We start from the raw sequence: 27,672 nt of genomic DNA on the forward strand, positions 1-27,672 counted from the left end.
ATGAATTTTATCCATCTTGGAATAAGACTGTAACATGACAAAATGCGGAACAAGTTAAATGTTCTGACACAACCTTCTCTAAACTGTTATATAACACAGCACTGAAAAACACAATGCTGGATTACTAATGCAACAGCACAAGCAAGACAAATAAAAAACAAATTAAATTACAGTAGTGAAAATGTTAAAACATCTCATAGTAAAGTAATAAACCAGGACCTGCACAAGTCTACTTTTTAGTTCAAAGACTAAAATGATGGCAGCCATTGTACCTCAAAAGTATCTTTCAACTCAGCAGAGTATCTGTAGGTATAAAAAAAGAGCTCAATAGTCCAAATAATGTAGCGGAACTTATTCCAAAGTTCACTGACTCTTCTAAGATAAATGACAACATCGCTGTGTTTTCAATGTACATTTTAACTGTGGTCTTCTCAGTGGGTCATTGTGTGTGAAATGAGTATAATGAAACCTGTTTCAAAGATTCTGCTCTGAAACAATTTACAACTCAAGACAACATGTCCTTTAGCTGGGTGAGCTGAATGTCTCAGAGTGTAGGAATGTCAATATTCCAGTACTGATGCACTCACTGGAGTCATCCAGGAAGCAAAGGCATACAGCAGTGGCGGAAGTGGAAAATACCTCAGCACACTCTGAGGTTGAGGTGATTTACTTGAGTCCTGTACTCAATCCACTGAAGAGAAGTTCAGCAGTTTCCAAAGCCCTTATCTGTAGACTGAAGCTTAACATTGGAGTTAAGGCCACATTGTCTTTGTTTGATTGATTGATTTTTATTGATTAGCATACAGAATACAAAATAAAGATTACCAAAAAGCAAAAAAATCATGAGACAAGGCTAATCAAAGGGTATTGGCTGAAGCATTTGCTTATTATGCCAACCCTTTTAACAAAAAATCTTTGCATGCAGCTCCTGTACACAGGGCTCAAGCAAAGAATAAAAGAAAGCAAAGCAAAACAAACAAACAAACAAACAAAAAAAATTCCACCTTAGATAATTACATCAAAGCAAAACAATCAAGAGTTTCAGAATTATTATTTTTGCTCTTTTCATTCTTGATTAATATATTTTTCTAATACTCTATTTTTAAACATGTTTTTAAACAAGGAAAATGAACTACACCTTTTTAAATCATTGTCATAACTATTCCACAGGTTAACTCCTCTAACAGAAACACATCTTTGCTTTATGTTTGTCCTTATCTTGTTTGTTTTAAAGACATCTGTTCCCCTTAAGTCATATTGACTCTCTCTGACTTTAAACAGCTTCTGAATACTGCAGCAAAGCAAGTTATTTTGTGCTTTATACATTATCTGTGCCATTTTATATTCGACTAAATCATAAAATTTTAGGGTATTCAGATTAATAAACAAAATGTTAGTTGGTTCTATATAGTTTGATTGATTTATAATTCTTATAGCTCTTTTTTGTAACTTGAAAATAGGAAGAGTATTTGTTTTATATGCATTACCCCATATCTCCAGACAATAAGTCATATATGGAAGCAACAGAGAACAATAAAGTGTGTATAATGATTTTTTGTTCAGGACATGCTTTGTTTTGTAGAGAATAGCAATGGTTTTTGACATTTTGTTGTCACATGATTTATATGAGACTTCCAGCTCAGCTTATCATCAATTAGCACTCCAAGAAATTTATTTTCGAACACTCTTTCAATTTCAATTCCATTAACCCTGATTTTAGATACATTTTTCATTTGTCTAGTGCCAAAAATAATCAATTTTGTTTTCTTTATATTTAATGATAACTTATTTACATCAAACCAGTTTTTAATATATTTAACTCCTTTTCCACTGTAGTCAGAAGCTGTTCTAGGTCTTTACCTGAGCAATACAGAGTGGTATCATCAGCAAACAATACACATTTTAACAGTTTGGAAACACTACATATGTCATTTATATATAATATGAATAATTTAGGGCCCAGCACAGAGCCCTGAGGAACACCACAAGTTACCTTCAACTGATTAGATTTTACATTATTGATTTCAACATATTGATATCTGTCATCCAGGTAACTTTTCATCCACTTATATGCTATCCTCTTATGCCATATCTCTCTAGTTTATTCATTAATATAGAATGATCAATTGTATCAAACGCCTTTTTAAGTCTATAAAAACACCAACGGTATATTCCTTATTATCTATTGCATTAGATATCCCTTCTACAAGTTCCATCACTGCCATCGAAGTGGACCTTTTCACTCTAAAGCCATATTGGTTATCACTTAGGAGATTATGCTTCTCATATATTTATCAAGTCTATTAACAAATAACTTTTCTAAAATTTTTGAGAACTGTGGGAGTAGTGATATTGGCCTGTAATTGGTAAACTGACATCTCTCTCCGTTTTTATGGATTGGAATAACTTTTGCTATTTTCATTTGTGAGGGAAACACACCAGTTCGAAAGGACAGATTACAAATGTATGCGAAAGGTTGCACTATATATTCTATAATACTTTTAACTAACATCATGTCAATACCAAAACAGTCAGTGGACTTTTTATTTTTGAATGTCTTCACAATGTTAATTATTTCTCTATGAGTTACAGCACCAATAAACATGGAGGACACATTCTGAGTAATATGTTTATTTAGGTCATTATTATTTCTTGACTCTGGAATTTCTTTTGCTAAATTAAAGCCAACATTTACAAAGAAATCATTAAATTCATTTACAATGTCTTTAGTTTTATCAAGCACAATATCTTTATCTTTTTTAAAATAGTCTGGATAATTCTTATTTTTTGAGCCCTTTTTGATTATGCTATTTAATATCCTCCATGTTTCTTGTGTGTTACTTCTATTTTGCTCCAATAATGTTTGGTAATATTCTTTCTTACTTGTTCTTATAATATTTACTAATCTATTTTTATATAACTTGTACTTTATTTCAGCATCTTTTGTCCTCAGTTTTATGAATCTCTTATATAGATTATTTTTCATTTTACATGCATCTTCTATCCCCTTTGTGATCCATGGTTTATTTGATCTGTGATGCTTTCTAGTGATTTTCATTAAAGGACAATGTTTTTCATATAGTGAAATTACAGTTGATAGGAATGCATCATATGCACTACTTGAATCTTCATTTGCAAAAACCTCATTCCAATTGTGTTCCTTTAAGTCCACCTGGAGGGCAGCAATGGCTCTTGTTGTTCTATGTCGTATCATATCAAATGCTTGATTCTTTTTTTTTAGTTTTAATCCCAAAATAATTTTGAAAAATTGCAAAAACAGGAAGATGATCGCTTATATCAGTTATAAGAAGTCCACCTACTATTTCATGGTCAATTTTATTTGTGAATATATTATCTATCAATGTAGCTGTATCAATTGTTATTCTACTTGGTTTTATAATTACAGGGAAAAGGCAGTTACTATACATTGTACTGATGAAATCTGTTGTTTTCTGATGTCCGTTTGGGTTTAGCAAATCTATATTAAAATCACCACAAATTATTTGCACTTTTTATCATTTAGGTTGCTAAACATAGCAGCAAGTTTTTCATTGAATGTGTCAAGGCATGATCCTGGTGTCCTATAGATGCAACTTATAATTATATTGCTAGCTTTTTCAACATGGATTTCAATAGTAACACATTCCAATACGTCGTCTATGGTGCTTGACATACATTCAATCAGACTACATTTCAAAACTTTATCTACATATAAAGCGACACCGCCTCCTTTTTTATTCACCCTGTTCATTGTAAATAATTCGTATCCTTCCAGTCCCATTTCACTAACTTTCTCATTATCGAGCCATGTTTCTGATATTGCAATTATATTAAACTTTTTAACTTACTTAAACATTCCGTAATTTTAGAGAAATTTTTATACAGGCTTCTACTATTGAAATGTATGACTGACAATGCATTTGCCATTTTAATATTCATATTAAATTGGTCATCTGTATAGTACTCACAAGTACTATTATTGTTATTGTAGAAGTAATTATCTGGGTCAATGTTAGTTTCAGGGTCATGCATGTTGTGCTCTGCATAGTTAAACATTTTGAAGTTCATCTTCTCAGCGTGTGTGGCAAAATAACCTCCTTGACAGTCCTTCTCATAATCAAAGTCTTCCTCTTCAATATCTCTGAATGGAAACCTATAATCTGTGTCCAAACTTGTCATTTATGTGTTTTTGTTGTTGTTTTTCCCATTGTTTTTTGAGCCATAAGGCCAGAAACACTTTCCATACCCATTGTTCATTATCCAGTCGTCACTTTTCCAATAGATTCCATAGCAGATTCCTGATTATTTATATTGCTCCAAGTCTTTGAGTTCTCTTATCATCACAACTTTCGCTTCTTCTGGAGTGCCATTTAGTCTTATCATTACTTTGCAGTTCCTTGTCCATGTCGCTTGTATCTTATTTTGTTTTCTCAGGCTGCGTGCCTGTCTTGCAATTTCAGCAGTCTTTTTCGTTAAATGTTCATTTAAATACACACCGGTCCCTTTTAGCTTCTTACCCTGTTTCAGTAACTCAATCTTTGTTTTATGACTCACAAACCGAAGAATAATTGCTGGCTTTGTTTTACTGTCTTTTCTGGGGAGCGTGTGGCATGCTGCGATATGATGGCTCTGAATACTTACATTCTTCGTTTGAAGGAATTTTATCACTTGCTGTTCAAGCGCTTTGCAGCTCCTCAACCGGGCATCTTCACCGTCTTTACCTCCGCTAGCTGTTACTCAGGCATAGGTTCGGTGTTGCGCCTCCAGTCCACTTATGACTAAGTCATCCATTCTTGTGTACTGTTCAAGATCCTCGAGTCGCCGCCCAAGTCGCTCTATTTTCTTGTCCTTCTCCTTTATCAAGTTTTTTAGTTGTTTTATTTCATCCATTAGGTCATGTAGCATACCTTGTTGTTTAGCCACTTTGCTCAGTTCATCAGACATGAAATTAAGTGATTTCCTAATCTCCTCCAACTCCTCTTCAACTCCTGGGTTTGCTTTTTTAGGCGGCATTTTGAAAATGGTGAGATTGGTATTACCTTGTGATGGCCCGTTGAAGTCACTGTCGATTTACTTGTTGGTGCCTTGCTAGAGGAGCCTGGGCCCAGCGGTTGCTGGAGGATCCCGGGCCTGGTGGAGCAGGAGGATCCTGGGCCTAGCAGCTGCTGGAGGATCCTGGGCCTAGCGGCTGCTGGAGGATCCTGGGCCGAGTGGCTGCTGGAGGATCCTGGGCCTGGTGGAGCAGGAGGATCCTGGGCCTAGCAGCTGCTGGAGGATCCTGGGCCTAGTGGCTGCTGGAGGATCCTGGGCCTGGTGGCTTCTGGTGGATCCTAGGCCTGGTGGAGCAGGAGGGCCCTGGGCCTAGCAGCTGCTGGAGGATCCTGGGCCTGGTGGCTGCTGGTGGATCCTGGGCCTGGTGGCTGCTGGTGGATCCTGGGCCTGGTGGAGCAGGAGGGTCCTGGGCCTAGTGGCTGCTCATAGAAGGAGGCACGAGTCAGGCTGCTAGCAGCCTGACCATGTTGTCAGTACTTCTCCTTTGTACACAAGATCAAAGATTTGTGTCTTTGTACTGGAACAGATTCAGGAAGTTTGGGGAGAGCCACACTTTGACCACTGATTTTTTTTCACAGTCACTCTGCAAGTACCACTGTATGTCTTGATCTGTTTAAGATTGAAAAAGATTGTTCTTAAGTAGATTGTTGTATATGCTTCATATGTTTTAGGAAAACAGTCATTTCATTTTCACAACATAATGAAACAGCACAATTCATTTCTTAACTCTGAAAACACAGACATCCAACATCTTAGTGAATCATGAAAGAAAGGATGTGATGTGCACTCGTAAAAAAAAATTTGCGCATGTAAAAAATAAATTGCAGGTGCAAGTGTTGCATTTTGAGGAGAAATTTATTTTGAGCGAAGAAAAGCTAAATTATTGGAGACCAAAACAGCCAATCAGAAATTTTTGGCATCCAAGTCTGTGATTGGTTTGTTTTGTGGCACGAATATAACGGTGTACAGAAAGAGTTGAACACCCAGGGGCAGAAATGTTGAGAGCATAAGCAACAAATTGCGAGCAAGCACAAATGCAAAAACTGAGCGAGAGGGGCTGCTTTCATGTGTGTATATGGATAATAGCAAACACTGAAATACATATTTTGCATGCAGCAATGGATTTTGTTCACTCAAAAGTGTGCTTTTTAAGTGCCTGTGAGCAAAAACAAAAACAAAACCTTTCCTATTGGTGGAAAAATGTACATGAACATGGCATTTAGTTGTTTAGGAAGGGGGGGAGTTTTAGGAGTGACAGCGATGTTTTGAGTTGTGAGAGATCTGCATTGTTTAGCGTGTTTGGAGTCTAAAGTTAGTGTGTTGTCTTGTGTAGTTACTGTGTAGCGTAGTCAACAGTTTTGTTGTACAGTATGTGTCAGAACAATGAGGCGACTGCTGAGTGTTACAGGAGTCATACATCTCCTGTTGTCAGGCCTGCAGGTATCAGGCTTGTGATGTTCTCCTTTCTTTCATAGTGGACAGAAATTATTTTTTGGAGTGGCACAAATAATTTGTGTGGCATCAAATTTGATGCAGAACAGCTGATTGTTCTGTAAATAGTTTGAAAAGTTTATTTAAAAAAAACTCCTTGGCTGCATTTTTAGGTAAACAGCTGCAAAAAAACTTTGTTGTTTGCAAAACTCAGTTACTTTTTTTGAAGAAGTAACTATATAATTAATTGCCCAACATTGGTCATTATATACTGTATCTTGCAGACAGAGAGTTAAAGGACTCTCTCCCACACCACAGACTCATAATACAAGTCAGAGCTTTATAAAAAAAAAAAAAAGAAAGAAAGAAAGAAAAAGAAAGAAAGTTGTGTTTTCAAAATTGGAGTTCAAGTTATTTTTACTTCCAATAGTGTTAACATACTACACAGGTCATGAACAAGATTTTTTTTAACATTTTCATTGTAAGTGGGCTAAAGCACTTTAATTAAAAGTAGTGAAACATAAATGTAGATGCTGTAATTTCATTATTTTAATAAACCATGTAACTTAGATGGATTCGATGCTGGTGTGACCACAGTGCACACGTCTGATGTTGCTCACAGTGGTCCAAGGGACCGCTCAGGGAGTTTGTGTGTTCGCTCAGACACATGAAAAATTAGAGGGAACATTGGTGAGCAGTGAAATACATAAATTAATCCCACTAAGAGATCTGAATAATACTTACCACAGAACAGCATCTAAACCAAAGTCACTCTGCAGGAACATGATGAGACAGGACAAAGAACATCTTTGTGTTAATAAAGTGAGAACAGACACTAACAAATTCATAATAAAAACAAACAACATTAAAACTGAGTATAAGGCTATTCAGGGATTGTAATTAACTCATTTTTGTGCTAAACTGCTGTTACTGATCAGTCAGTGTCTCTTGGTGTAACCTGTGAAGGATGTAGGTCCAGTAAGAAGTGAGCAGCTTACTATTGCGAATGTGAGACAAATAACATTTCCTGTCATATTTAATTTTGATACAGCCACATTCACAGTTCATCTGTTTTCAGGAATGAAATTTCTGTTTGTTTTTCTGAGAACATAATGGCTATAAAATACTGATGTACATGTGGCACATTTGTAGTTAGAAGCCATGCAAGCAATGTCAAAGTCAGGTCTCTGCTGAAAAGACATAGACAGAAAGAGCTGCTCTGCTCCTGTTGACTGTTTTCCACAGAAAGAGGTGGGTGTAGAGCTCATTCTAGTTTGACTTGAATCCACAGATAGTAAAAGAAGTTTCTAACTAGAGGTATGAAGACGTGGTTAAGAAAAAAAAAAAGATCTCTGTGTTGTTTTGAACAAACTCCTGAAATTTAGATTCTGAGGACATGTGAAACAAACAATTCATAAAGTGTTTTGACATGAAACCTTTAAAAGTGCAGTTCAGTGTTACCATATGAACTGAATATTTAAAGTTTTTTTCTCTAAGTGAGGAGTAACTTTGTTCTGTTGTTACTGTGGATCATCACAAAGTCAGCCTTCTACACATCCTTATTCTCTTTGTATGTGTGATTTCTTGTTCTTCAGACACACTAATAAACAGAAACAAAATAAATATTTTTCATTGATAATCTAAGTGAAGTGAACTGACCTGTTAAACTGTAGTTTACAGTGTGGACTCTCCAGGTAACCATACAGCTGTTTCATCCCTGAGCCCTCCAGGTTGCATCTTATTAGATCCAGACGTTTCAGATATGGAGGGTTGGACTTCAGAGCACTGAGCAGAGCAGCACAGTTGTTCTCTGACAAAGTGCTGTTCTCAAAGCTGAATAACAATCATGTGAATTACAAAGTGTTATTTTATTAAATCACCTTTATCTTATGAAAACACAAGTAAACAGCTAATGGAGGTACAGACTGCTGCAAACTGAAGATTATTGTGCAAACATACAGACAAAACACACTCATATTCATAACACAATATTTTGTGTTATGAATATAAAAACTGCAAGTAGATCAAAAGAGAAAGAAAACACACACACACACATACGCACACACACACACACACACACACACACACACACACACACACAGACACATATGTCTATTTGCTGTTTGTAATGCTTCTTATTGCAAAATAAAAATTGCACTTTGGACAATAAAACCTGAGAAAATCTGAGCTAATGTCATCTTCACAATTTTTTTTTCCATTGTCAAGGGTTAACCTCAGCTGTTTAGCAAAAATAAACAAATAATGATGATAATATTAATATTCTGTGGGGTAATATTTTGAAATATGAGCAATGCCAGAAAAAGGATAATCAGAATATCTCATCAATGGTAGAAATGCTCTTTCTCATAATTGATACAAAATTTCATCATTGGCTGAGTTAATGGTAAATCAGTGGCAGGGATGTGTTCTTAAAATCTCTTATTCTTTATGTGCAAACTCATCTAAAAAATATCATTATCTATAAATTGCAGGTTGTTGGTCAGCTGCTCTAATCTCTGGTCTTTGTCTCACCCACGTTCTCCCCCTCTGGTTGGGCTATAGGGGGATCACTTCATGGTTTATTTTACTGAAATATCTTTATAAATAACAACCGATTCAGTTTCAGGTAACTGACCTGAGTGTCTCCAGTCTACAGTTTGGATGTCCCAGATGAGTAAAAAGTTCTTCTGCATATTTCTCCAGGCTGACTGAACTCAGGCGCAGCTATCTCAGATGGGATGGGTCTGACGTCAGAGCTAAGGCCAAAGCTCCACAGGAAAGCCCAAAGACAAAAACATCATAAAGTCTGCGTTGAAAAATATAATAGAAAACATGTTATTATCAAGAAGACAAATTATATTTATTCTGTGAATTTGATGGAAAACAACTGGACACTGTCTCTACACATTAGTAGTTCAGCTGATCTGATACAACTGACATGAAACACTTTAATAATAATTCTAATACGCGGATGAAGGAGACAAAACTGATTTCCATTTCACATGTGTGACTTAAATTATTTTTTTCTTCATTTACACATATTGTATTAAACGGTAAACGAGCTGGACAAGCTGGACACCACATAAAAACCCCATTAAATAAAAGAAGGAAAAAGTGAGACTTATTTCCTGATGAAACCACAAACATATTTAATGAACCATTTTTACATCTTGAATTAGGGCTGTTCGATATAACGATATATATCGGATGACGATATAAAAACGTCTATCGTTTCATTTTACGCTATCGTTTGTTTTGTGGTGTCGCAAAATAAACTGTTTACGGCAATATTTTTTCATTATTTTGATGGTCACTGTAGTGGCTATATTAATTTCCTAAAGTTCTCTCTTTCTCTTATATTTAATATAACCATATTACAGACGGACAAGCGCTTGTTTTTATGCGTTGTCGTTAGCAACAACGACGGTAAAACCACCTCGTGTCCGCTTGTTTATTTTCCACATAAACCTTTCACAATAAAGCTCAAGATCCTGTTGAGACTTTTCAAAATAAACTGAATCACGTGAAAGATGCAGAGTATTTACGGATGAGAAGCAAAAAGAGCCGCCAGGTGCTAAAAATAAACCTTAGACTCAAACGTTAGAACAGGCTTTTCCCCGCAGCACGCCGTGTAATAAATACTAACAAAGAAAACGGCGGCCGTTACAACCTATGTCTAAAAATGTATCGTTTCATGCATCAGTTAAAACACTCGACTCCAGGTACGCGACGCCCAGCTGGAAACACTTCACGCAAGTCGAGCTGCCGGAGATTCACAGAATTTACAGAAAATGTTACATTTTTGTGATTTATATCGTTATCGGACGATAGATGTCTTAATATCGGGATATGAGATTTTGGTCATATCGCACAACCCTATCTTGAATTGCAGATGCCATGTATTTTTTTAAAAGTGATATGGAAATGTGACATTTTCATGGCTGATGTGATGCAAGTGCTGCTGTGTCGGTCAGCTCCAGAGTTGTAAAATGAAAAGTTGGACTTGGGATCAATATAAGTCAATCAACAAAGACTGAAGTGTCAGTCATTGTGGCAGGTTGTGGACTGTGACTCAACTGCAGGGGACACAGGGAAGGTTGGCGTTCAAAGTTGATATTCATTATGCTAATCATGCTTTCCCCATTTCAGTAGCTACTGGGGCCCAAAAAGGAGGAAGATATGCAAAAAAATAAGTACAGAGCTGAACTGAAGTGTGCAGCTGAAAAGCTGCTAAAACCAAACTGGTTAAAACACTAAATACACACTCATCTTAAAATGCTGTGTGCTTTGGGTCCTTCCTATTACAGTCTCAGGTGATTAATTTATGACATCTCACTGTGATGTTATCAAGCTTTAAATAGATATTATTATCACTGACTGTACCAAATCACTTGACTGATTTCATTTCTATTGCTGAAAATAAACCACAGTAACAACATTCAATGTTATCCCATTACTTTCACATTTAGCCACAGTCACTGTTTCAGCTGAAGATATAGATGTGTGAAAATGTAATCATCCAAATAATTTTCTGTTAAAAAAAACAAAACATACAAAACATTTTCAGTGTTTGAAATATCTCAACAAGATTTCTCACAAAATCAATTGACATTTAATGTTTACAATAGATAATTGGAACTGTGTAAAAGAACAACAAGAATGTTTTAGCACAGTGGTTCCCAAACTTTTTTTGCTGGGCCCCCCTTGTTTAACAAGAAAAATGTTCGCCCCACCCCCCACCCCCGCGCGTGCACGCGCGCACGCACACGCACAAACACATCCTTCAACCACACACACCCATATTTTGCTCCATTGCGGTTTATTTCACACCTCAAACATTTATTAAACAATTAAGCAAATACAAATAATCTGCAATAAATTACAGGTAGTAAGAAAATAAACTACCAACTCTTTTACGCTCCGTCCGCACCTACACGGGTATTTTTGAACGCGCAGCTGTTTCGGGCACATGTAAACGGCATATCGAATCACCGAGAACGGAGATTTTTTAAAACTCCTTTTTTTTGCGTTTACGTGTGGACAAGGAATACAGAGTTTGTCACGCAATGTCAAAGGTATGTGCCTTTTTCACGTCACACTGTGCGCCACGTTATTGTTTACATGAGATGAATGGCAGATAGAGACAAAATACTGTTAATCTGACTCTGCAGGTTTTACACGCTTACATATACAGGCAGTTACTGTCCCTGCATTTAGAAAGGCAGAGGCGTCACGGTGTAATTATTTTACATGTAGTTGTTTTTTTCCTGTGTAATAATGTTCAACATTGCTATCAATACATTTTTCAAAAAAACCCTCTACAAAATGGGTTCAAAAACATAAACAACTGTGGGATACTGTTTGTCCGTGATTTGAACAGCCCAGGGGCCCGTTCTTCGTACCTCGCTAAGTAAGTTAGCCGGATTTGAATGTTGACGATTTCGCGTGATCTTGGATCGTTCGGTTCTCCGAAGCTCATCTGGGACTTGCTGTCATAGCAACAGATCCGTAAGCGTAAACCTGCTCGGGAGCAGGTTTACTTTATGTAAACAGGATTAGATCGCGGCCACTCAGGTATGTCCGCTGCAGTTATATGAAAGCAACAGCGATATTTCACCACTGTTTTACCATAAATAAATATTATCAATGTAACTAAAGATAATGCAGCATTTGATTCTTTTATTGATTTCATACAGATACATACAGGTCATTTCCGAAAAAAAGGGAAATGTACTATTAATCATTCTATTACATGTAGTAGATCATGTCAGATGTAATTCATATTTTAGAGTAGTAATAGTAAATTACTACGTGCAATCAAGATGAGAGACCACGACTATAAAAGCGAAGGTGGATTTGGGAAGTCTGTCGCAGCCATGTCCTGTCCGTTTGTACGCGAGCAAGGAAGGTGCAAGATTGATAAGGAGAGTTTACAGAATTTAGCGTATATTGCGGGATAGACAGGATCCTTTAGCTCAGCGCGACGGTGTGCTCATAGAGAGATATCGATTCTCCCGTGAGGGTATTATTTACTTTCTTCCTCTCTCTCTCTCTCTCTCTCTCTCTCTCTCTCTCTCTCTCTCTCTATATATATATACTTACTGTACTGTATATACTTACTCCCGACTTACTGTGCATGCTTCAGTCACCCCTTGCATGGGAACAGGTAAAAGTGATGGAGTGTTATGTCAAACTACACACAAAAAAACCACAATGTCAATAAATGTCACAGTACAAAAGGGGTGTGACGAGGGGTGCAGGACCACCACCTGTCTTTATTTGCTCTGCCCTTTTCTTGGTTGCTGTTATAAACAAACAAACAGATTATTCCAGGGTCTCTTGTCATAGACTAAAAGCAATATAAGTGATAAATATTACCATTCTGTAGAATATTCTTATATTTCACTTTTACTTTTTCCCATGTTCTAGTGGGTCCTGTTGTGGCTCTAATGTGAAAGAGGATATGATGTAATATAATATAATGTGGTATAATATAATATCACATGATATAATGTAATATCATGGATCACTTACGAGTTTAATTTGTCAGCAACTTTCTGCCAGCCCTCTCTCTTGCTTTTGCAGCCTTTGCAGTGTTCCCCTGCGTTTTAATTAAACTCTGAAACTCCTGATATCCCTCAATCAAGAGTTCTTGCTCTGCTGCCGTAAAATACTGAGCGCGCTCCTTCGACATCTTCGCCGACCAATCACAGGGTTGCCGATCAATGTTTCTACTATCGATGCGTAGCCCCTTTTAAGACACCCAGTGATCTCAGATTACTTCAGCCAGCTATACTAATCGTCAACAACAGGTGTGTTCGGAGAACCGGATTAGCGAGCTCAAGGTTAGCGCGATGATTTGATCTTGGATGTGTCATTTGATCTTGGATGTAGTAAGCGAGGTACGAAGAACGGGCCCCTGCGCTGCTCCCGATGCAGGGAAAACTAATTGTGCAGGGAGACCTACCTCAGCACTTGTGCAGGTGAAACCAAAGGGAAGATATGCTTCACCATATTTTCTAGTCTTTGGCTTAGAATGAAGTTGGTTTGGAAACATATTCAGCTATGCTTCATCTCCTGCTTTGCGTTTGTGTGGGCGCCCCGTGCTAGCAGTGTCCAAGCATTGTTTTTGTTTTTTGTTTTTTTCCCTTTTCATGCCGCGCCCCCCCTGCAATAGCTCTGCGCCCCCCCTAGGGGGCGGGCCCCACACTTTGGGAACCACTGTTTTAGTAAGAATAGCTTTAAGAACTAAACTATTGATCTACACTGATTTATAATGGTAATCACATCTGGACTCACCGAGCCTTTCTGCAGTTAACCATAGCTGGAATCAGTCTCCATCGTCCCTCCTGTGATGTGTTGTACTTCTCCAGATCAAGCTCATCCAAAACCTCCTCTGACATCTGCAGCATATGTGCCAGAGCTGTGCACTGAATTCCAGAGAGTTTCTTCTTTGACTTGTTTTGTGACTTTAGGAACTCTTGAATCTCCTGATGTACTGAAAGGTCCTTCATCTCCATCAGACAGTGGAAAATGTTTATGCATCTATCAGGACACTTGTCATCAATTTTAATCTGCTTAAGGTTTTTGATGGCTCTCTGGATGATTTCTGGACTGCTCTCTGTCTGACCCAGCAGACCTCCTAAGAGTCTCTGGTTGGATTTCATAGAGAGGCCATGAAGGAAGCGAACAAACAGTTCCAGGTGGCTATTTGGAATAAGCAAGAATTCTTCCATGGCTCTGCTCAGAAAATCGTCCAGAGAGGAGATGTCCTCACTAAAGAAGTCCTTCAGCTCCTCTGTCTTCCTGTTGGTGTAACAGTGGAACATGTAGACTGCAGCCAGAAACTCTTGAATGCTCAGATGAACAAAGCAGTAAACTGGTTTCTGGAAGATCACAGACTCTCTTCTGAAGATCTCTGTACAAACTCCAGAGTAAACTGAGGCCTCTGTGACATCCAGACCACACTGCTCCAAGTCTTCTTGGTAGAACAGGATGTTCTTTTTCTGCAGATGTTCAAATGCTAGCCTCCCCAGTTTCAAAAGAACTTCCCTGTCAGCACTGGTGAGCTCTTGTCGCCTCATCTCTTTCCCATCATGGTAATTGTCTTTTTTCTTTATCTGAACCAGCAGGAAGTGTGAGTACATGTCAGTCAGGGTCTTGGGCAGCTCTGCTCTCTCCTCTGTAGTCAACATGTGCTCCAGAACTGTAGCAGTGATCCAGCAGAAGACTGGGATACTACACATAATGTAAAGGCTCCTGGATGTCTTCAAGTGAGAAACGATTCTGCTTGACAGCTCTTTATTTCTGAATCTCCTCCTGAAGTACTCCTCCTTCTGAGCGTCAGTGAAGCCTCGTACTTCTGTCATCCTGTCGACACATTTAGGAGGAATCTGATGGACTGCTGCAGGTCGGGAAGTTATCCAGATGAGAGCAGAGGGAAGCAGATTCCCCTCGATGAGATTTGTCAGCAGCTCACTGATGGTTGACTTCTGTGTGACATCAGACACAAGCTTCCTGTTGGTGAAATCCATCAAAAGTCTGCTTTCATCCAGGCCATCAAAGATGAACAAAAGATTACACACAGTGAGCTGCTCTGCTGTGACGCTCTGTAATGTTGGATGGAAAACATGGATCAGCTCCAGGAGACTGTACTGCTCGTCTCTGACCAAGTTCAGCTCCCTGAATGAAAGCAGAACCACCGCACTGATGTGTTGGTTTTCTAAGCCCTCTGCCCAGTCCAGAGTGAACTTCTGCACCAAGAAGGTTTTTCCAATGCCAGCAACACCATATGTCAGAACCACTCTGATGGGTCTCTGTTGGTCTGGCAAGGTTTTAAAGATGTCCTGGGAGCTGATTGGTGTTCCATGGAGGGTCTTCCTACAAGTGCTCTCCACCTGCCTCACCTCATGTTGGTAGTGTACAGCTTCACTCTGCTCCTCTGTGATGTAGAGCTCAGTGTAGATCAATCTGAGGAGGGCTCCAGTTCCTGTTTTATCAGTTCCTTCATTCACATGGTTATATCTTGTCTTCAGAGTGACCTTTAATGCATCTAAAACGTCTTTTAGATCAGTATCTGTTGAAAGAATGAAAAACAATGAAACAACAGAGCACAGAAACTTAAGCTTTTCTTTTTGCACAGCTGGTCTTACTGGCTGCCTGGTGATAAGTTCTGGTTCCAGATTTTACTCCACATTGGGAACAGAAGTCGGTTGATAAATCTTTCAGGACATCCTGACACAACACACAGCAGGATACCGGCTTCCTCACAAAAAAATTCCTCTTCTTCTCTCTGCAGACACAAACAAAAAATTATTCTGACCAAAGAAAAGCAGCAACATCAGAAATACCGAAGTTTAATAGCAGCAGTGACTTAATTGTGATTTAACACAATTGCCTCATGTTTTAACCTCATAAGACCCGAACTCTTCCATGGCATGCATTTTTAATTTCTCTTTGATATTTGGGCTGATTGGGTCCTGATGAATGTAAAAACAAAAAATTACCAGATTTTTTTTTTTACGTAATTTTTGTTTTTAAGAAAATTAAGAGGCACATATGTGGATATTCATTTAAAATTTCAATAGAACAGTAGCAATGTCGTAGTAGTAGTAATGTCCTCGTAAGTGGACATCAGGCCCTTGTAGAGCAAAATTGAGTATTTTGGTCTAAATAACCCAAAGTGTGATGTCCATATATGTCGACGCCAGGTCCTAGGAGGTTAAAGTTAAGTGTTAATTTAACTCAATTGTTTAAGTTTCTGCCAAAATTGTTGCAGAACATCTGTGTGGACCCAGTGTCCACTACTGAATTAAGTACATCCAGTATGTTCTTTTTTTCAGTGTAGTAGTTTAACAACGTGAAGCTTATACTTCCACTTTTCCTAGAAGATAGGGTTTAGCCTAGCTTCCAAGAATGTTGTCTTGACTTTCAGAAAACCGGTTATTCCAAAATTTGTACTTTGTGCCTGATGATCCAGGTTCATAACTGAATACTCAAGGATAGTCTCTGTAAAACCTGCAGCCTCTCATCCAACATCACACACAGTATTCAGTTTTACGTTCTCAGCTCTCTAGTTCAGCTATGAAACCTGTTTGTCTGCTGTGCCCAGGATTTCCCTCAATCCCTCAATTTGTTCAGATTAATTCTCCATTTTCTGGATTCTGGATGTGTTTAGTTCTTGTTTTTTTTTTTCGTGGTTAGCATTTGGTTCCAATCCTGCTTGCTTCACACAGCTATTCCTGACAGAGGGAGGTAATGACAAAAACTGAAAATCTGTGGGGAAGCAGATAGCAGATATATAATCTGATCATACTTACATGCCCAGAATCAGCTGGTATTGCAGCCTGTACAAAACATTGCCACACTGATAATGATCATTGAACACAGACTTTAAGCTCTGAACCAAGACACATCACAGCTCTGTATAAAGGGAGTTCTTCATACAAAGCTTCTACTTTAAATCCAAAACTCTGGTACTGTTTCTGTTTTGGGGATGGTGGTCATATTGTGGCCACCTGTGACTACGACCCAACATAGGAACACACTCTGTTTAAAGTTAAGTCAGTCCCTGTTGTAGGACAGATGGGGACTGTAATGGAATAAACACATTCTGCTTATGAGAAGCCTAAAGAAGCTTAAAAAGGTGAAATGTTAAAATCTAATCATAACAGCAGTAATTTCAAGTTACCCAAAAGGTTGGTAGGGGCAAAAAGTATGAATTAATAAATCATCACAACACTGTTTGTTTATGCTGGTGAGGCTGCTTAGCCCTACATCCCCCTGGCTGTAGCTTTGATGTAAGAGGAACACTGTTGCTGTTGAAGCAAAGGAGCTGGTAAAAGCATGACATCTGTTTAGTTAAACTACTAGATCTGGAGACTTTAATGAATACAAAGTGCTTTGCATTGTCGAGTAAATTAACAGTTGTAGCCACTAATAAACATACTGAAATGTTACTACTGAAATGTTAATGCACTTTTGTTAATAGACCTTTTCAACTAGTACCTACTCAGGCCATCTCGGTATAGCTTGACACAGTTTATTATGATGATTATTATTATTAATATCATTATTAGTGTTTTCCATTAGGTATTAGTACACATTACCATCTAGGTTTTTAGTACCTACTTTACAAAGTTTCAGGAGTTGGCAGCTCGTCTTGTAATCGGAAGGTTGCCGGTTCGAGCCCTGGCTTGGACAGTCTTGGTCGTTGTGTCCTTGGGCAAGACACTTCACCTACCACCTACTGGTGTTGGCCAGAGGGGCCGATGGCGCAATATGGCAGCCTCACTTCTGTCAGTCTGCCCCAGGGCAGCTGTGGCTACAACTGTAGCTTGCCTCCACCAGTGTGTGAGAGTGAATGAATAATGTCATTGTAAAGCGCTTTGGGTGCCTTGAAAAGCGCTATATAAAATCCAATGCATTATTATTATTATTATATTATGTTAGCGCGATCTGCCTTATTACAAAACCTGCCATTACTGTGCATTTAGGAGACCATGATGAGAGAGACAGACAGAGTCTGGCTGGCACTCGCTGGCAGTTGTCGCTGCAGTCTACCGGTAGCGTCTCCTTTCAGGCCAGGATGAACGATTTATTTTATTATTCTACATTTACAATTTTTTTCCTCGGGGACCCTGTGACACCCCATTGAAAAGCCATAGGCTGGTTCTCTTAAGGATCTCTTAAGATCTCACTGTTGGGTTTGTAAGGCCATGCTACTCCTAAATTTCTATCTTGTTCAAAGAGAAGATATAAAACAAAGTTCTAAGCTAATCGACCTTAGTGTTCTCCTTTTTTTTAAAGAATCGATAAGAGAATCGATAAAGAATCGAATCGTTAAACAGAATCGAAAATGGAATCGGAATTGTGAAGCTCTTATCAATACCCATCCCTACAGATATCGCCTTCCTCCTTCGCCGAAAGTACATTCACCGGGGCTCTCGACAGGACTGCTGACCATAGTGTCTTAGCCAGCCTGCCCAGGTCTACTAACACCTCTGTCCAGTCTGACAGCACCGATGTCAACTTCGGCCTCCTTAACATCCGCTCGCTTACGAGCAAGGGTCATCTAATTCGGAATCTACTCACTGATTGTAAGTTTGACTTTTTCTGTTTGACCGAGATGTGGCAACAGCCCAATAACTTTTTGCCGCTCAACGACTCCACTCCCCCGGGGTTTGTTTACACCTGCCAACTCCGTGAGTCCGGCCGTGGTGGAGGTCTCGCGGTAATCTATCGTGAGAACTGGAAAGTCACGCTGTTGTCTGTACCTGTCTACAGTTCCTTTGAATCTGTTGTTTGTCAACTCTCAGGACCTGTTCCAACTGTCATAGCTGTTATTTACCGCCCTCCAAAGTCTAAATCTGTCTTCATAAGAGACTTTGTTGATCTCCTGACTCACATAGCTACTGTTTCCCCTAATATAATACTCCTGGGGGACTTTAATATTCATATGGACAATAGTGATCATCCTCTCACCAAAGACTTCTCATCCTGCCTCGATACTATTGGCTTTAAACAACACAAGCTTTCCTACTCATACTAAGGTCCATACTTTGGACCTAGTTTGTTGCTCTGGACTTTCTCCTTTAACTGCAAAGCTGATGAACTGCTAATTTCTGATCACTTGCTTCTTTCTTTCAATGTCAAAATGACCTTTTCTATAACCAAGAACCTTCTGTCACGATCCTGGGTCTTTTGACCCAGCGTTTTGACTTTTAGTTTATGGTTTATGTTTAAGCCCTTCAGGTTTTCTAACTTCATTTTTTATCATGCCTGGGTTGTTATAGTTCTTTGTTATTAGATTCCCCTTGTGTCTTCCAACCCCTGTTTAGTCTCCCTTGCCCTTCATGTCTTTCATGTCTGTTATGTTGTCAAGTTCATGTAGTCATGTCTGCGTTTCATTATGTTTCCTATTTTATTTTCTAAGAGGTTCTGTGTTTTATTTTACTCTTTCCCTGTGGTGTTGTTATGTCCATGTTGTGTCTACTGTGCCTTTCTGTCCCATGTTTCAGGTCCCTATGTTCTGTCTCCTCAGTTGCTGTTAAGTTTGCATGTCTAGAGTTCAGTCAGTGTGTTTCCTGTTTTACTTTTAAAAAAGGCTAGGCCTATGACAACTGAGGAAGTTCAGGGTCTCTCCAAAGATCCTCAGGATTTTCTATACAGGCGCTGTGGAGAGCATCCTCACACAGAACATGACAGCATGGTTTGGGAACAGCTGTGTGAAGGACCAAAAAGCTCTCCAGAGAGTGATCCGTACAGCAGAACGCTGCTGCAGGATTGCTTTCCCCCCGCTTCAGGACACCTACACCAGGAGATGCCGGACTAGAGCAGCGCAGATACTGAAGGACCCGTCCCATCCTGGCAACAAACTGTTCCAACTTCTACAATCTGGTAGAAGGTTCCGCATCATCCGGGCAAGGACAGAGAGACTCAAGAGGAGCTTCTATCCCCAAGCCATCCGGGCCCTAAACACACACACACACCCGCCCTCTCACATCATCTATAATTGACTGATACAGGACTCTCTTCCAGACACTCTAAACCCAGGCACAATGTACATTTCAAATTCATTTAATTTTAAATATGTTTATATTGTCTATTCTGTAAAATAGTCAGATTGTCTATTCTTATTAATGTACAGAATTCACCTGCTTGCTGCTACTACTGCACATTCACCCAATGTATATACTATACATATATATGTATATATATATATATATATATATATATATATATATATATATATATATATGTATATAAAATGTTCTTCCTCTACCCCCCCCCATTTTTGCACATGTCGAGGAGCGTGTCAGGATACATTTCACTGTATGTTATACTTGTATAACTATGCATGTGACAAATAAAGAACCTTGAACCTTGAACCTTGAAGGTCCGTGTCTCATGTGAGTGATTCTAGTTTTGCTTCCCTTGTCTCGTCCAGCCTGATTACTCCCAGCTGTGCTCTCCTTCTGTGTCTCATTCCCTCGTTATCCCTCTATGTATTTAAGCCCTGTGTTTCTCTTTGTCAGTGTCGCAGTCTCCCTCATGGCTGTGTTTCCCTGCGTGTCAGCTTATCCATGTCCCAGTTTAGTTAGTGTGAATGCTTAAGCATTCACAGTATTGTTCTTCTAATCTTTATTCTTCTATTTTATTATCTATTCCGTACGTTTTTTGTACTCTATCTCCTTCAAAACCGTTCATTTCAGAGTTTATAAACCTTTAAAACTGTGTGGATCCAAGTGGAGGGATCACATTTTAGTCATTCAGTGATTCAAAGATTATGAACTTTTCATATTCATTCAGATGTTTTCTGACTCTAAATTTTCTTTTCTCATTTCTTATGTTTTTCTAATTTACATTTAAAACATTTTCAGCTATTTTCCAACTTCTTCTCTGTGGATGACAGCTTTTAGCAGTTCAGCACTTTTGTTTTCAGGTGCAAATTTCTGTATTTTTCAGCTCATTCAACATTTTTAACTTAAAATTCAGCAATTAATTCATTTCGGTGCATACATTCGGATTCAAGCATTCACACTGCAGTTTCTGCAGAAAATGCACTTTCTAGTTTAGTTTAGTTTTCCATGCCATTCTGCAAAAAAGCAGCTTTTTGAGTTAAATTTTGTTGTCGTGAGTTTTGCGTTTGGGTCCTTCTCCTGCCTGCACACAGCCGGAACATGACACCTTCGTACCATTTATTTTCGGAATATTAAGAAAATCAATCCTCAAAGCTGAACTCAGGCTCCTGAAAGCAAAAGGACGATGACTTGAACGCCTTTATAAGAAAACTGGTCTGAATATCCACAAGGAAATGTTTAATCATATTATGTATTATAATAATGTATTATATTGCTTCCCATAATATCTGCTATCATCTACTCTTCACTTACCACTGAAACTGTTCCTGCTTCCCTCAAAATTGCTGCCATCACCCCAATATTGAAAAAAACTGGTCTAGATCCCAATAATTTTGAGAATTTTCAGCCTATTTCCAATGTACCATTCCTCTCAAAAATTCTTGAGAAAATAGTTGCCACACAACTCCACTCACATTTAACTAATAATAATCTGTATGAACAGTTCCAGTCTGGTTTTTGCCCCTCCCATAGCACTGAAACAGCACTTATAAAAAATAACCAATGATCTTCTTATGGCAGCTGACTCTGGTTTACTTTCCACTCTTATTCCGCTTGATCTGAGTGCTGCTTTTGACACTATTTCTCACTCTATTCTCAGTAGGCTAGCCTACATCGGTCTCTCCCATACTCCACTGGCCTGGTTTAAATCATACCTGTCTGATCACACTCAGTTTATTCAACTCAAATCCTTTATTTCTCAGCCCTTTCCTCTGACCACTGGCGTGCAACAGGGATCTTCCTGGGGCCCCTTCTTTTCATTATCTACCTATTTCTACAAAACTTCACAGAAAAACATTTTAATGGGTTAAACACATAATACACATTGAAAGCAGCACAGCTGCCGTGTGTGTGTGGTTGTTTTGTGGAAATCATTTTAAATGAATGTGTGACCTTAAAAGCCTCGGTCATAAATGCTAGAAACCTCCTAATATGTTAATAAAGTTTAGCAAATTTTCACCATTTTTGGAAGATATAGTTTAGCTTAAAGCTTCCAAGAAAGGAAATCTTTCCTTTTTAGATAATTGATTGATCCAAAAGCCTCCATTTCTTATCCACCGATCTTTCATCTCAACCAAAGCCTGAATATGAAAGACTCCAAAACCCAAATCATCTTCCCTCAGATTTTAGCAGAGTCAGTCTCTTACTGTGTGACTGAGGGTTCATGACTGAACTCTGGAGGATATTCTCTGGACTTGTCACTGTCACTTGTCACTTTGAACAGCCGGTTCCGCTTTCTTAATTCTCTGATAAGCCAGGGCCAAGCCAGCTCCAATCAGCAAGAACCCTGTTATCATGGTTCCCAATAGGTAGATAACTTCAGCGTCCTCGATCGATAGTCCCGCCTGGCAAACGATCCTCCATGTCTGCCACCGGTCCATCGTGTATCCGGCAGGGAAAGTCCCTCCAGGGCACTCGGGCTCTCCCGAGCCCAAACTTCTCATTGAGAAAAGGGTGTCAATAGCATTCAGAGACCAGTTGATCAAATCCATAATTATCTTTTAGGTTTTAGAAACAGACTGTGAGACAGTGTTCCAGGGAAAAGTAATACAAAAAACACGAGACTAGACAAGGACATAAGAGCTAAGTAGGGAAGATAAGGGAGAGGAGGAGAGGAGAAAAAGTGCATCCGCCTCCTCCGAGAGCCAAAGAGTGTTTTTCTAATATCCTAATATTTTAATAAGGTTTAGCCAATTTTCACCATTTTTGGAAGGTATGGTTTAGCTTAAAGCTTCCAAGAATGGAAGTCTTTACTTTTTAGGTAATTAATTGTTCAGAAAACCTCCATTTCTTATCTATTGATTTTTCATCACCACCAAAACCTGATGTAGAAGAGATTAAGCACAATTCAATGACTCCACCCTGGAACAACTACTTTGAACTAATATGAAAGACTCCAAAACCCAAATCATCCTCGTTCAGATTATAGCAGAATCAGTCTCTTACTGTGTGCCTGATGGCCCAGATTCATGACTGAACTCTGGAGGATAATCTTTGGACATGTCACTGTTCATGGACATAGAGCTGGATCCTGGAAATTCTGCTCTGTGGTTGTGTTGCTGACGTCTGCAAACACAAACATAGAATCAAACACAGAATCTACTACATGTAGCTGCTGTTGGTCATTCAGCTTGTTCTCTCTCCATGTTAGATTTATGAGACTGATAAACTCCCTTACAACTCCTCTAATTAATGTAAGGAAACATATTGGCAGGTTAATCTTTTTAAATTACTTTAGAATCTGTATTTAATATATTTGGACCTGGATTACGGTTATTCTTTTATATACAGAATGACTCTTTTCTTCATCATTGTTCACTAATCCTACCATCGGTTGCCAGGATAAGGATTCACAGCAGTTTATCAGTCTAGCTATGAACACATTCTCATGAAAGGTGTGGTGTTTGCAGTATCAAACCAATCAAAATCATGGATAAGTGCACTGGTGGACAGCAGTGACTTTACAAAGGAAAATCAAAATAAATAACTTCATAGAGAAAACATATCAAGTTGTTAAACACATAATACACATTGAAAGCAGCACAGCTGCTGTGTGTGTGGTTGTTTTGTGGAAATCATTTTAAATGAATGTGTGACCTTAAAAGCCTCGGTCATAAATGCTAGAAACCTCCTAATATGTTAAGCAAATTTTCACCATTTTTGAAAGATATAGTTTAGCTTAAAGCTTCCAAGAATGTAAGTCTTTACTTTTTAGATAATTAATTGTTCAAAAGATCTCAATTTCTTATCTATTGATTTTTCATCACCATCAAAACCTGATGTAGAAGAGGTTAAGTACAATTCAATGACTCCACCCTGGAACAACTACTTTGAAATAATATGAAAGACTCCAAAACCTAAATCATCTTCACTCAGTTGAGAGCAGAATCAGTCTCTTACTGTGTGACTGAGGGTCCAGGTTCATGACTGAACTCTGGAGGATAATCTCTGGACATGTCACTGTTCATGGACATAGAGCTGGACCCTGGAAACTCTGCTCTGTGGTTGCGTTGTTGACGTCTGCAAACACAAACATAGAATCAAGTGAGATTATTCTTCTACATGTAGCTGTTGTTGGTCATCCAGCTGTTTCTCTCTCCATGTTAGATTTATGAGACTGAAAAACTCCCTTACCACTCCTCTATTGGTAGCTATAGCAGGTTATTTCTTTTTAAATAATTTTAGGATCCTTGGTTTCTCTCTCTGTGTCAGATTTATGAGGCTGAAGCAGTGAATATTCTCACAATTCATATACTCTTTATAGGACAGGCTGTCACCATGGAAATCTTTTTAACTCACAGTAGGAGACTGGAAAACTCAATTTTCTCTCTACTACTATAATTTGTTTAGGACAGGTTATTGCCAGGTGTTGTGACCTGTAATGACTATACCATATTGACCACTAGAGGATGTGCAGTCAGGGGAAATGTAGAGTTAGAATATAGTTAAGATGGCTAATTGATAGCTCGATGTGTCTCCCTGTTACATCCACGATGTGAAGTTATGTGCTGCAATCATTAAAGAGTACTGTTGCTTGATGAGGACTGGTTCATTAACGGCCGGTGCTACACCAGGGTAATCCTTTTAAATTACTTTAGAATGCGTAGTTAATATTATTGACACTGGTTTATGGTTATTCTTTTATATACAGAATGACTCTTTTCTTCATCATTGTTCACTAATCCTACCATCAGTTGCCAGGATAAGGATTCACAGCAGTTTATCAGTCAGCCATGAACACATTCTCATGAAAGGTGTGGTGTTTGCAGTATCAAACCAATTCAAGTCATTGATAACTGTATTGGTAGGGGAGCAGTTTGTTTATTTGTTTTTACAAAGAAACATAAAACTACAAAACCAATATCATGAAGTCAAACACAAAATACAGACCGAAAGCAACACATCTGTGTCAGTGGTTGTTTGAGGAAAATCACTTCATATAAATGTTTTAGTTCTTTAAAAGCTTTTTTCAGACTTAACTATGTTGCAAAAGTTTGTCCTCTCCTTTTGCCATTTTCATGCTGTTTATAAAAGACAAAGTTTCTTACTTTTTGTCTGATGGTCCAAGTTCCTGACTGGAGATTGGATGATAGTCTCTGAATTTGTCACTGTTCATGGACATAGAGCTGGATCCTGGAAACTCTTCTCTGTGGTTGTGTTGCTGACGTCTGCAAACACAAACATAGGATCAAACATAGATTATTCTTCTACATGTAGCTGTTGTTGGTCATCCAGCTGTTTTTCTATCTGGCAGATTTATGAGACTAAAGAACTCTCTTACAACCTCTATAATTAATGTAGGACAAACTATTGGCAGGTTAATCTGTTTTCAAATCATTTTAGAATCCTTAGTTAATATTTTTGACTTTGGATTTCCATTGAGGATTTTCTATTATATACACAAATAATCTTTCCCTCATCCTTATTCATTAATCATCATGGTAACCTCTGGTAAAATCAGTAACCAGCACAGGATGCTTGTTAACCAACTTGTCGTGTTTACAGGGATTTAATCAGTCTAGTTGTGTGCACATTCACATAAAAGCAGTTGGTGGCATCAAACCAATCAGTCACAGATAAGTGTACTGGTAGGACAGCAGTTATTTTAGAAAGGAACATTACACTATAAAGCTTCATCAAAAACAAATATCAGGAGGCCAAGCTTGTAATACAGACTGAAAGTAACATCTGTGTCAGTGGTTGTTTGAGAAAAATCACTTTATATAAATGTTTTAATGCTTTAAGAGGCTTCTGAGAAAGACTATATAAACATTGTTTATATTAGAGACAGTCTCTTACTTACTACAAAATGTCAAAGGAAAACATATCAAGTGGTTAAATACATAATACACATTGAAAGCAGCACAGCTGCTGTGTGTGTGTGTGTGTGTGTGTGTGTGTGTGTGTGTGTGTGTGTGTGTGTGTGTGTGTGTGTGTCGTTGTTTTGCAGAAATCAAGCCTCGGTCATAAATGCTAGAAACATCATAATATTTTAATAAAGTTTAGCCAATTTTCACCATTTTTGGAAGGTATGGTTTAGCTTAAAGCTTCCAAGAATGGAAGTCTTTACTTTTTAGGTAATTAATTGTTCAGAAAACCTCCATTTCTTATCTATTGATTTTTCATCACCACCAAAACCTGATGTAGAAGAGATTAAGCACAATTCAGTGACTCCACCCTGGAACAACTACTTTGAACTAATATGAAAGACTCCAAAACCCAAATCATCCTCGTTCAGATTATAGCAGAATCAGTCTCTTACTGTGTGCCTGATGGCCCAGATTCATGACTGAACTCTGGAGGATAATCTCTGGACATGTCACTGTTCATGGACATAGAGCTGGATCCTGGAAATTCTGCTCTGTGGTTGTGTTGCTGACGTCTGCAAACAAAAACATAGAATCAAACACAGAATCTACTACATGTAGCTGTTGTTGGTCATTCAGCTTGTTCTCTCTCCATGTTAGATTTATGAGACTGATAAACTCCCTTACAACTCCTCTAATTAATGTAAGGAAACATATTGGCAGGTTAATCTTTTTAAATTACTTTAGAATCTGTATTTAATATATTTGGACCTGGATTACGGTTATTCTTTTATATACAGAATGACTCTTTTCTTCATCATTGTTCACTAATCCTACCATCAGTTGCCAGGATAAGGATTCACAGCAGTTTATCAGTCAGCCATGAACACATTCTCATGAAAGGTGTGGTGTTTGCAGTATCAAACCAATTCAAGTCATTGATAACTGTATTGGTAGGGGAGCAGTTTGTTTATTTGTTTTTACAAAGAAACATAAAACTACAAAACCAATATCATGAAGTCAAACACAAAATACAGACCAAAAGCAACACATCTGTGTCAGTGGTTGTTTGAGGAAAATCACTTCATATAAATGTTTTAGTTCTTTAAAAGCTTTTTTCAGGCTTAACTATGTTGCAAAAGTTTGTCCTCTCCTTTTGCCATTTTCATGCTGTTTATAAAAGACAAAGTTTCTTACTTTTTGTCTGATGGTCCAAGTTCCTGACTGGAGATTGGATGATAGTCTCTGAATTTGTCACTGTTCATGGACATAGAGCTGGATCCTGGAAACTCTGCTCTGTCCCCCTCCAAAACACTCATCTTTAAACCCCGTGAAAGGGAAACAAGAAACATTGACTGTGAGCACAGCAGAGAAGAAACATCAGAAATATCTTTTTTAAAAGCCATAACTGGCAGAACAGGATATACACCACACCAGGACACACATACACACATTGTAGCTTGTATTAAACGCAGGTGACCCTTTACCTCATAAACAATAGATACTTTGCTCTCTTACAGTTCACAGAGAGACAGCTAACTCAACACCAGACGAACAATGTCAGTCTGACATAAGGTGTATGATGTCACAAAATACCAAAGCAGGCAGAAAGTATTTTCTGATTTTTTGTTCTACCTCGAGAAATACACATATGAGTTTTTCCAGTAAGAAAAACGTGTTCTTATTATTCTGACACCTCATAAATGCTCTATAACACTCACCTTGTTTTCACTCGTCTCCAT

The 27,672-nt window shown here is 38.3% G+C and overlaps 1 protein-coding gene across 1 annotated transcript; it reads right to left on the bottom strand.

The window, feature by feature from the left end:
* Positions 1–4,841: 4,841 nt before the first annotated feature.
* On the bottom strand, positions 4,842–27,672 carry LOC120434235 (protein NLRC3-like). Its single transcript, XM_039601917.1, has 12 exons — positions 27,652–27,672; positions 27,128–27,249; positions 26,386–26,505; positions 25,172–25,291; positions 24,024–24,143; positions 23,070–23,189; positions 15,636–15,775; positions 13,783–15,559; positions 9,119–9,289; positions 8,143–8,316; positions 7,228–7,256; positions 4,842–5,661 (listed from the first exon to the last, which is right to left on the bottom strand). Exons 1-9 carry the CDS (start codon positions 27,670–27,672, stop codon positions 9,208–9,210), a joined length of 2,622 nt encoding a protein of 873 aa, XP_039457851.1. The 3' UTR covers positions 4,842–5,661; positions 7,228–7,256; positions 8,143–8,316; positions 9,119–9,207.

Source organism: Oreochromis aureus, linkage group 3, assembly GCF_013358895.1.
Source record: "Oreochromis aureus strain Israel breed Guangdong linkage group 3, ZZ_aureus, whole genome shotgun sequence".
In the NCBI taxonomy this organism is placed as follows: Eukaryota; Metazoa; Chordata; class Actinopteri; order Cichliformes; family Cichlidae; genus Oreochromis; species Oreochromis aureus.